This window comes from Epinephelus lanceolatus, chromosome 3, assembly GCF_041903045.1.
Source record: "Epinephelus lanceolatus isolate andai-2023 chromosome 3, ASM4190304v1, whole genome shotgun sequence".
NCBI lineage: Eukaryota > Metazoa > Chordata > Actinopteri > Perciformes > Serranidae > Epinephelus > Epinephelus lanceolatus.
In genome coordinates this window covers 19,670,839-19,682,738 of record NC_135736.1, presented here as the reverse complement: position 1 = coordinate 19,682,738, position 11,900 = coordinate 19,670,839, and the positions used below count along the sequence as shown (strand labels likewise).

At 41.3% G+C, this 11,900-nt stretch overlaps 1 protein-coding gene across 1 annotated transcript; it reads left to right on the top strand.

The window, feature by feature from the left end:
* The first annotated feature begins 67 nt into the window (after positions 1-67).
* On the top strand, positions 68-11,003 carry dcaf15 (DDB1 and CUL4 associated factor 15). Its single transcript, XM_033624131.2, has 13 exons — positions 68-262; positions 2,165-2,262; positions 2,658-2,796; positions 3,674-3,780; positions 3,889-4,034; positions 4,126-4,287; positions 5,368-5,976; positions 6,429-6,520; positions 6,754-6,876; positions 8,097-8,179; positions 8,264-8,368; positions 8,498-8,613; positions 10,085-11,003. The coding sequence occupies exons 1-13, from the start codon at positions 77-79 to the stop codon at positions 10,138-10,140; spliced, it is 2,022 nt and encodes a 673-aa protein (XP_033480022.1). The 5' UTR covers positions 68-76; the 3' UTR covers positions 10,141-11,003.
* The last annotated feature ends 897 nt before the right edge of the window (positions 11,004-11,900 follow it).

The window sequence follows — 11,900 nt, the reverse complement described above, 5'->3', positions numbered from 1 at the left end:
TTGGATCCTTTTGTAGTGGCTTCCTGCAGGATGTCACCTCTGTCGTGCCCTACCTTTGTTGTGGTTTGATGGATGTATGCACCGGCGAGTGAGGGCAGTCTCATGCAGCCTGTGGACCAATCAGGACGGACCTGACTGCGAGGAGGGACACCAGTTTCAGTGGGAGATGGCGCCCAGCTCGAAATCAGAAAAGGACGATAGCAAACAGAAACCTCAAAGGAAACACAAAGACCATGTCGTGAAGCTTCTCATGCGTGGGAAGGTAGGCATGAATTCACAAAACCCGACTTAAATTGCGGATAGAGCTGTTCGTAAATAATAAGACTGCTCCAAGTGGAAGCCGCCTTGTTTTCAGGAGCTTCTGGGGCTAGCTGCTAACTAGCTCGGAAGCTAACATCTAATGGCAGGCAGGTGGCTAATTAGCTAATGCTACAAAGTCTGGAAACCTTGAGTTTCCGCTGCTTCCCAGCAATGTTTCTCGACATTTGTCTCTCTCGGCGTGGTTTGCAAACATATTCATAGACGCCTGAATGTAAATGAACAGTGTTAGCATGCTAGCTAATGATGAACACCTTTAACGGTTGACCGTTATCGTAACTTGAAAGCTCAGTCGGCGTTAGCTTCAGCTAAACCACAGCAGCAACTTACAGTGCTCCACAGCTCCTTATTGCGACCACAACCCTCAGGCATAATGTTAATCACGTAGCCACTTTAGTTAATAGACAAATGATATACTGTGCTCGAGCCTTTAGATAGGTTATGTTTAGCTGTTACTGTGCAGGACAGGGGGTGTCAAACACACAGGCTGCGGTCCAGAACCGGTCGTCAAAGGGTCCAGTCCGGCCCATTGGATGTCTTTGCACACCTAATATTGATGCACTTGTGAAGGCAAAGAGGTGCCAGGTCTCAGGAGCAGGTTCAGCAGTGAGCAGCCTACTTTATGCAAATGCTGCTTCAGAGGCTGACTGACTAGGATGCAGCTCTCTGACATAACATCAGATACTTATTGTGGTCATATTCATAGACATTGAACATTGTGCAGAATATTGTCCATCAGCAGCTTCAACACAAAAGAAGCTACATTAATATGGTAAATGGACCTCCACTTGTATTGCGCCTTTCTAGTCATCTGACCACTCAGTGCTTTTTACACTACGAGTGACATTCACCCATTCACACACATATTCACACACTGGTGGCTGAGGCTACCATACAAGGTACCACCTGCTACTCAGTTTTTAAACACACTCACACCGATGGAACAGCCATTAGGAGCAGTTTGGTGTTCAGTATCTTGCTCAAGGATGCTTTGACATGTAGGCTGGAGGAACCGGGGATCGAAACTGCTGATCTTCCGATTGGTGGACAAACTGCTCTACCTCTTTTAATATAACTTTATATATATCTTTTAATATCTTAAAACAATAATGGTGGAATCCTATTGCAGAGACATGGCTAAAACATTAGATTTGTAAATGGTCTCTAAGGCAGGGGATAAGTTAACCTCTTCCCTCAGTAGCTTCCAATTTTACAGGTTCGACCCACTTGAGATGAAATTGGGCTGTATGTGGCCCATGAAGTAAAATGAGTTTGACACCCCTAGTGTAGGGCATTGAATGAAGCAGAATTTCCTGTGTAACATTATTCATATCCAGAACCACCACCACCACTGACAAGGCTATTCCAAAAATACTGCAATTCCCATATATTTAATCACATTTCTATGCTTCATGTTGTACTAAGTATGTTTTTCTAGATTTGAGGACGCAAAGGGCGCATATGATATGAGTTATATATATCAAATGAAAGCTCCTGATGAGGTAGGGTACTTGTGTATTTTAGCATATTTTCCAGCATTATTAATCATAATCCAAAAGAACTGAACACACTGAACTATTTGGGACCAAAAAGGTACACATATTCACGGAAATATTTTTTAAATAAATGTCAAAATATTGTTCATTAAGTATACTGTCATCCACATGTTTATGAAGTTTTAATATGTAAGATAAAATTCAGTGACTTTCAAACAAAGTCAGGACAAAGTATGGTCATTTTTTGTTTTGGCTGTCCCAGAGTTGGTCAAATGTCACTTACACCCCTCTGGTTCTCACCCCTCGTTATTATGTTGCACATCTGACTCATTCTCTTGCCTGTTCTGCAGCTGTCAGGACAGTTCTCTCAGCGTCTGTTCAGGAAGCTGCCACCTCGAGTGTGTGTCCCATTAAAGAACATTGTCAGCGAGGAGTTCCTGAGAGCGGGGTCAGTGTGTGTGTGTGTGTGTGTGTGTGTGTTTACTAAGTAGGTTTGTTGTCATTAAGCACCTTGTCTATACACTGAGCGCATTCCAAAGCAAATGCGATTTCTGTGTGTATCAGGACTGTTGATTCTCTGAAGGTCCAATGCCATTGCTCTCTTTTTCTCAGATTTAAAAGCTATAACTGATATTGAGGAAATTTATTTCAATATGAATCTGTCACATCATGGTTGATACCTGATTATGCTATATGAAGTCACTATTGGAGCCACTACTAATCTGATTTATTGGATTAGTGCATCCCTAACTGCTAGTGACCAATACATTTAGATTGAGGATTGTCTGAGTGAAATAGTGTTCAAGCTGGGCATATATTATATATATCACTTTTGGGTTCCAGACATGTCTTTCTTGGCTTCACCAAATGTGGCCGCTACGTGCTGTCCTACACCAGCGATTGTGGAGAAGATGATGATTTCTCCTTTTATATCTACCATCTCTATTGGTGGGAGTTCAACCTGCACAGTCGACTCAAACAGGTAAAGGAAAGCAAATGTACTCACTGTAACCTTAATGTGGTCCATCCAGAAGATTCATATGTGAACAGAGGAGGACTTATTAGATGTAATATCATGTCTTCCTGTGAGAGTTATAACTGGAAACCTCATACAGTCAGGTCCATAATTATTTGGACAATGATACAGTTGTCGTCATTTTGGCTCTGTACACCACCACAATGGGTTTTAAATGAAACAATGAATACCTGCTTAAAGTGCAGACTCTCAGGTTTCATTTAAGGCTTTTTTCAAAAATGTAGTATGAACCGTGTAGGAATGACAACCATTTCTTCACACAGTCCCCCGACTTTAAGGGCTCATAAGTATTTGGACAAACTAACATAATCATCAATTACACAGTCAGTTTTAATACTTGGTTGCAAATCCTTTACAGTCAATGACTGCCTGAAGTGTTGGACACATAGGCATCATCAGATGCTGGGTTTCTTCCCTGGTGATGCTCTGCCAGCCCTTTACTGCAGCTGTCTGCACTTCCTGCTTGTGTTTTGCCCTCAGTTTTGGCTTCAGCAAGAGAAACGCATGCTCAATTGGATTCAGGTCAGATGATATGACTTGGCCATTGCACAACATTCCACTTCTTTGCCTTAAAAATGTCTTTGGTTGCTTTTGCAATATGCTTCAGGTCATTGTCCATCTGCACTGTGAAGCATCGTCCAATGAGTTTTGAAGCATTTAGTTGAATCTGAGCAGATAATGGTGCCCCAAACACTTCAGTTTTCATCCTGATGCAAATGACGACAACTGTATCATTGTCCAAATAATTATGGACCTGACTGTATAAGTCAGCCTAATGTATACATATCTTATCCTTTGTCCTGTGTCTGCTTTTTCTCTTTAGGTCCATCATGTACGCCTGTTTGCTGGAGAAGAAATTTACAGCGACCTTTACCTGACTGTGTGTGAATGGCCAAATGACCACTCCAAAATTGTCATCTTTGGCTTCAAGTAAGGAATAATGAATACGTTGAATCCGTTTAATCCAGAATTTATGTTATTGCAGCATGTAGGTAATGATATGTGATTTATGTGTGCATGTGTGGTTCTACCTGCCAGTACACGCAGTTCAAGCTCCGTTCTGATGAACTTAATGATGAGTGATGAAAACAACAGAGACATCTACATCACTATCGCCTCCATGCCTCCTCCTAAACCTTGCTCTTACTGCTGCCCTGTTCCGTCAGCCACAACCATACGCACAGGTAAACACACATTCACAGAGATGGACTACTTTATTGTTCTTACTGCCTCTGTCTCTCTGACTCATCAGACTTCATCCATTTCTCTCCACAGGAAGTGGTGAGTGTTTGGAACATGGCTATGTACTCAACAGCAGGTACCAGGTGGTGTACCCGTTCCCCACTTTCCAACCTGCTTTCCAGCTGAAGAAGGACCAGGTCATCCTGTTAAACACGAGCTACTCTCTGGTGGCGTGTGGCATCTCACTCTGCCCAGGTAACATTTAAAGAGGAACTAAATTTGGTTAGGGGAGCAAATAATGTCACGTCAGGAGCAGAAACTGGTCTTTACTCAGCCTGGTCCCAACTCCTAAGTCGTTTTTTGTTAAGACCAGTCTTGAGAATCGACATTACGTCAGTTGCATTAACCAAAGTTGAGCCTAGTCTTAACTATACCCGGTCACAGCTACGTGCGTTCATGTGAATGCCCACACCACTATGGCTATTGCCTAGTAGTGCATGTGTTGGATACACTGTTAACAATCTCTGGCTGTCTTTCAAATGTGAAGCCAATCATTTATCATTTGTGGTGATGTTATTATGATAAAGAAATAGAAATTTCATGGACATCAAGATCTGTATAGGAGAGGCATGTCTGTGTTTGATTGACAGCAGCTGGCCTGGCAGTTAGATCTCCACACATAAGATGAAAGTAGAGAAATAGTAAGCAACTTTGCTGTAGCTCACAACTCATGAACGGACAGTGTGTTGTTAGCAGTTTAGCAGTTTTTTTTAGCTGTGAACATTTGTTCGATTGCTTGTTCAACAATCTGAGGTAAAGAACAAGACATGTTAATGTTTGTAGGTTAGCTAGAAAAAGGAGACTTCAGCAGGAAAGCTAATGTGGGCTGTTGTTGGCTCTCATGTATCAGGCTGCTGATAGATAGAGATGGACTGAGATTTGACTTTATGCCTGCTCCTGACTTGGTGTAAGATTCACGCCTGGTGTTATTGAGCAGAAGGATTAAGCCTAGATGGTGCAACAGGCATAACTATAAGGTCGGCGTTGGAATACCAAGTTACGACCGACTTAGCTTAAGACCATTTAAAAAGCCCTGTTGGTGTAACCATCCCTAGTGCAGCAAAAGCTAGGTCAATTCTGACATGCTTATTTCTCTTGTTTCCAAAATGGCAAATTGGTTCCACTGTGCCACATTGATAAAATACAAATTCCCAAATGTTTTTCCTGACACTTATTTTCATTCTCATTGTCACCACTACACACCTGTAAGATTTAATAAATTGTCTGCTGATGTTGTGTGGCCTGATCTCAGCTATAGGTTATTGTCTCTTGCAGGTAAGCAGGGTCAGTCATCGCAGATCCTTTACACAAAGAGAGCAGCTTTGTCAAGTCAAGCCGCTTCATCTTTTTCCTCCACCTCCTCGACATCTCCTCCATCACTACCTCAGGGATCTCCCGAAAGCCGACTGCCACCTAGCAGGCCTACTCCAATCCCATCATCTCCCAGCCAGTCACAAGCAGCGGTGCGGGCACGAGAGTTTGCAGCTGACCTCTTCAGGCGGGCCCAAGGAGGAGGTGGAGGAGGAGGAGGAGGAAGAGTAAAAGAAAATGAAAGCCAGGCAGAAAGAAGATCAGCTGATGGTGCTGAAAAAGAGGCAGCACAGATACCAGGAGACAAAGGGATAAATGTAGAGAGGAGAAGAGAGGAGGAGAGACGGACTAGTTTGCCACAGGCGTCAACATCAGGTGGGAGCCGCAGTTTGCCACAGTGCTCTGAACAAGTGATGTCTCCTGCCTCCTCCTCTTCATCACCTTCTTCCCCGCTGACCCCATCCTCATCCCAGGAGGTCGGCCCCTGTGAGCCTGGATATGTCAACTATTCACGTCTGCACTACTGCCTCCAACAGCCAGGGGCAGCAGAGCAGAACACAGGAGGTGCAGGAGGTGAGAGAAAGAGGGGAGGACACACAGAACAAGTGTAAAGTAACTGTAGTGGCTAAACTGGCCCAGTGCCGGCTTCCACTGCGGTGAATGAACCACTTAAGTGTTTTCTTGCACGCGCATAACTTTGTATTTTCTTGCGATGTATTCTTCGGTTCTTCGGTGGTGGTAGTTGACAGAAATCTGTTTATTTACTAGACTAATTTCTTATGTTTTAACATTATGTGTTGCAGTAAGAAACGTAACACCTCCTGTGGTCCAAACACACTGATCCCCACAGCTGTGTGTCTTTTTGTACTTAATTGATTGACGTGACCCATCACCAATTCTAAGAACGTTGACTGCCCCCTTGTGGTGTGACAGCAAACAAAAACACCCATATTGGCTCCAACAGTAACCTTTGTCAGGTGAAGTCTGAGGTCTGGCATTCTTCTTCTCTGTTTCTGTCTCTCCAGGTTATGAAGACGACAAAGTTCAACTACCTTTCACAGTCACTGACCTTAAAGGACGGAACCTGCAGCTGGTCACCGGGCCACACAATGGACAGGTGTGTGTGTTTGCATCAGTATATCTGTGGCTGTAAATTCACAAAACATTGAAATATATATATGTCAAGTTTCCCTACCTGTCCTGGAAGTACTGGAAATAATCAGCTAAAAGCATTTGTCTCCAAGCACCTAATTAAACAGAGTCATAATTCACATGTATAGATAGTGAGGGTTTGTGTGTTTATTCTTGGTACCTTAAAAAAATTAGCGTAACCTGTGTTCTTTCTTGCAGAGTGTGTGTGTGGAGCAGCTGACTCTGGACTTTGAGTATCTTATCAATGAGGTGATCAGGAGCGACGCTGCCTGGGCCCCTCAGTTCTGCTCCTTCAGTGACTATGATGTTGTGATATTAGAAGTCAGTACACACACACACACACACACACACACACACACAAACACACAAGCAGTACTGTGCACTCACACAATGCCTCGTTAACTTTCAGTGTCGTTCTCATTCTCCTGACACTGGTTTGCTGCAGCACTTATTCATGTCTTCATGTCTCGATTCCAAACTAGTTCAGTGTGTGTTTTATTCAGTCCTCATACATGATACAATAAATACAAACAATACAAATAGTATAAACAAAATTGACAGTCTGATTTTAGTTGTGACTGAAAAGGCTCAGGTAAAAGCAAAAGCTTAAATATGCCTGTCCTACATTCTCAATAATTTAAGCTACCCTCCAAAAATAAGAAAAGTAGTGCTTTATTCTTGAGGAGATATAGTCTAACAACACACAGCTTGTCTCCAATATAGATTGGATTGCAAATAATAAGTCTCATTAGACATGTAGTGTACTGTATATAGCTTTACAGTAAAATCACCTGAATTCTCCAGTACACATTTGTTGACTCAGTGCGTTAAAACTCAAAATGGGGGAATCCCCCCTTAAATGCTTCATATAGGGAGGATTTTTGGCTTTGAACTGTACTTACAGCTGTCGTGTTCTTTTCTCACCTCAGATTGCTTTTCGTCACTCTCCTCAGGTTTCTCTGAACTATATACATCACTGTAATTTTTTCCTCCTCTCTAGTCTTTTGTCATCCCTTTGAGCTGCATCGGTGTCCTTAGTCTTTCATTTGGTGACTTCTTCTTTTTTCTTGGCCCCATGTGCTTTTCTTTTCCCCTTCCCTTTCCCACCATCCGAGGGGCAGTGAGTTTTGTAATTTGAGCAGCACATTATACTGTTATTAAAGAGGAGCTACGCCCATTTTCAAAATTTGTAGACATTACTCCTGTGGTCTAGACAGTCCAAAATATTAGTAAACATGATCAACTCTAAAAAGTTGAAGTGCTAAAACTCAAATTGGTGATGTCATAGGGTATAAAGACTAGAGCTGCTCCACGGACAGTAAATTAGGAAAATGTTCTAGATGACACTGAGAGCACCAGAGGAATGTTCTGAGTATATGGGTACATTTTCAGCTGTATGCATTATTTCCTACCTCATCTCACATACTGTATTTTCTACAGTAAGTTGATTTTTAACTCTGGTGTTTTTGAGCTTAAAAAAGGAAGGGAGGAAGACTGTTTTGCATGTGACCTGGAGATAATGTGTGTGTCATCTGTGCCAGGTGTGTCCTGAAACCAACACTGTGATGATCAACATTGGTCTTCTGCTGCTGGCCTTCTCCAACTCAGATGAGGAGCACTGCAGGTACTTGCAGTACCTAAATAACCCAAAGCCTTCTTCAGCTCTGCATCTGCTCCCGCTAAGTCTGCTTCTCATTTTTTTTCCCAGGCCAAACACATATCATTCCAACCTGCAGGTGAGCTGGGACCTAAACACAGGTGTGTGTTGCACCGTGGGTGTTGGTGACCTTACAGAAGTCAAGGGTCAGACCAGGTGAGGAACTACTGCCACCCCATCATAGACACACACAGATACACACAATGCTATCTGTCTGTCTCTTTCTTGTTCTGCTCTGCTCATTTCTGTTGTGTTAAAGGTGTCAGTCTTTATCTCTATTCTCAGTGGGAGCGTGTGGAGTTCCTACAGGAAGTCCTGTGTGAACACAGTGATGAAGTGGTTGGTTCCAGAGAGCAGCTCCCGTTACATTAATCGCATGACCAATGAAGCTCTACACAAAGGTGAGTTATATGCACATCTGCACACATTCAGCGTCCTGATACCTACACACACACACCCTCCAACACGGATTGAAAACTGTCCCAAAATGTGGTCCAGATGTCTTTCTTTGAGGATTCTCACTCATCCAGGTCAAGTCAGAGGTCAAATACAACTGGCAGCTTTTGACTTCTGCTGTCCAGATCTGAACATTTAGGGGGTATTTGTGTACTGGGAAAATATTGGTGGAGAGAAGGACTCTTGTAAAACCTTGCTTAGCCTGCTGCTCCCACATTTCGACCCTGATTTAGCAGAAGATAATTAAGGGATAGGAATTAAATGTACCTCTGTTAAAAGTTGGAGTGTTACCAGAAAGATTGGAAAAATTAAACTGCACAGTTAGTTACCACCACTTGTTTACTGGTCAATATGTGACGAACATACTGATTTCGTTTTGACAGTTAAATTAAATTACACTTTGTAACATCACTGCTTCGTTTGTCAGACATAAAGCCATGTTTCAACATCTCACCAGTTTGTTACTAATAATAAATTACATTTAACAGGAAAAAACAAGCGTAACTAATAACATTAATGACCGCTCTGTTGCTTTTAGGCGTGTCGTTGCTAAGAGGACTTGCTCACAGCAAACATTTTGACACTTGTCATCGTAGGAAAACCACAGGTGTAACTAATATTATTAACAATGTGTTTGTTCTATTTTAGTGTCCCAGTGAGTCATGACACTGTGACAGTGAGCCAGCATGTGCGGTTAAGTCATTTTGACACAGTAGGAAAAACACAGGCATAAATACCAAAACAAATGAAGGTCTGATGATGTCATTGTGCATAATAATTTGCCACGTGCTTTTGTTTGGGAGAGTGCCGTTGGGGAAGCTGCCCTCCGGTACAATGGGCAGCCCCGCTGCAACATATGAGGAATTGTCATCATCCTCCACATTTGCACTGCTGTGTCATACATGTGTTCCCCATATGTCTCTCACAAATGTGACATTTTTTGCTTTAAGTTGCGAGGCAGAAAGATCGGTCTGGGGAAAATAATCGAAGCTGAGCATTAAGCACTGTAATGTGAATGTAGCCAAAATGTCTGCTGTGAAAAGGGCCTTAAATTCAGCCATCAGTCATTTTCTTATGTACACTGCTGCTTTGCCTTTTGTGACATAAAAAATATCTTCAGTGTAAAAGGCTGTGTGGGTAATTGTCACTTCTGTTAAGTGTTTGTTTCAGATAAATTCAGTAGTAGTATTAAGTGTTTTTGTCAGTTAAAGTTTCATAAATTTGAGTGGCACAGGTTTTTTATTGCAGTGAACTCTCAGTAAACACTGAGATTAGTCTTAACATACGTTGGTCTCCTGTTTTTATGACAAAGGTCCCAGCTACTGTTGGGATGTTTTACAGTCTTGCAAACTGTTATTTTGATTGTTTGTCTACATGTGTTTTTGGGGATAATATCACTCGTCTTCTCACCTGTAGGCTCGTCCCTTCAAGTGCTGGCAGACAGTGACCGATGCACCTGGATTGTATTATGAAGAAAGAAGAAGTGTCAAAGCAACGGAAACAAAAGCACACACATATGTCGACATGGCCTCATCGTCAGTACAGAGCTCAACCTTAATCTGAGCAAAACTGCACATGTTCAGCGACTGCCCTCGGGTAACATGTAGTTTAAACGTGTCTAATTGGAATCACAGAACGCTCTAAATGCTGTAAAGATGAAGGGTTTTTTTTTTAGGTGGTCTGTTTAATTTTTACAGGTTTCATCTTTTCTTTTTTCTTTTTTTGTAACTGTGTACTGTATTATTTCTACCACCAAAACAAAGAGCTGGACTGAACGAAGATTTAGTTTTTACTTTTAATTTTTATACATAAAGGCGTACTGTTATTGTAGTGCGAGTGTTTCGTGTGTGTGTGTGTGTGTGTGTGTGTGTGTGTGTGGGTGGGTGTGTGTTACTGAGTGTATGTAATAAACTGCACCTGTGTGATGTTCACAAGGGGATTTCATCCAGAGAAATAGTGTGTGTGTGTGTGTGTGTGTGTGTGTGTGTGTACCTACCTGTATGCCTGTATGAGTGTACGCATGTTTAATGTGTATGTTACACTTGACAGATTCTGCTGCTTCTGGACCAGTTCAGTCTAGCTGTGTTGAGTCATAAGGCTGCAGTATTTAAGACACGAGACAAACTGAACCCAGTACTGCATCACTTGACTCTAAACACCTTTTTTTTTTTTTTTTTTTTTTTTTTTTTTGTAAACCTATGTCATGGAAGTAGAGCATTGTTTGGTTGGGGGGGGGTAAGCTGCTCAGCCAGTTGACATGCTGTATGTTTACTGGCATGGAAGTAAGACTATGTTGTATTTGGGATATTTTGTGAAAATAAAATGTTAAAATGTTTTTGTGAGTTTGTTGAATTAACGGCTGGAGACTTGGTCTACAGTGAAGGTCAGTGGTTCCCAACCTGGGGGTCCTGAAAACTGCATTTGTGGTGTTTGAACCCCATTAGCTATATTATTTATTTTTAGCCTTTTCCTAACATTGACATTTATTTACTACTACCAGTGCTATATATTGACAAAACTGACAATTATTACATTTTACTGAAATAATATTTTATCATTTCATGCAAGAAATAAATTGACCGATTAGTTACTTTAATAAAACAAGGAAAATTAAACAGTTTTTCCTTAAACTAGTTACAACTCAGGGTTCCCACAGATCATTAAAAAAACTTGAAAGCCATTAAATTAGTTAATCTAAAAATAAGGCCTTAATTGGTATTAAAATGTCTTAAATATGCTAAGATATTGGGCATGGTAATTTATGAATCTTCGTTCTGACATTGCATTGTAAATCCTGAAATAATTAGTGACATTATTTTCCTTTAAATAATTATCGAATGCCCCTCACATTATTGTAATGCACATCAGGATAGCCAAACCAACAACACGTATACTTTAACCACATCCAATCAAATTACAAAAAGCTCCCTTCAAATCAACGTTTATGATAATATGTTTATTGTTTTACAATCGTTCCACTCTAGATTTTTTGTTTTTTGCCTGCTTGCTTGACTAAAAAAAGTCATGTTTTATGTTAAAATTAAAATTTGGACAAAATGTTCCTAATATTCAGTAATTGATTTCAGTTCTTTTTTTTTTTCCTGTTCAATTTTGGGTTAATTTAACTCCGAATGGCATTTAAAAAAAGTCCTATATCTAACTTGCGTTAAGATGTAGCAACCCTGCAACTGGTAGGTAGACACTAGCAACCCGTAACAAATGGTTCCAGATA

What these genes read in the sequence shown, in the direction of transcription:
- dcaf15 (XM_033624131.2), top strand. Translation starts at nt 77, where the DNA reads ATGCACCGGCGAGTGAGGGCAGTCTCATGCAGCCTGTGGACCAATCAG. An exon ending in TGGCATCTCACTCTGCCCAG is followed by an intron (nt 4,288 to 5,367) that starts GTAACATTTAAA and finishes TGTCTCTTGCAG; the next exon opens with GTAAGCAGGGTCAGTCATCG. An exon ending in GAACACAGGAGGTGCAGGAG is followed by an intron (nt 5,977 to 6,428) that starts GTGAGAGAAAGA and finishes CTGTCTCTCCAG; the next exon opens with GTTATGAAGACGACAAAGTT.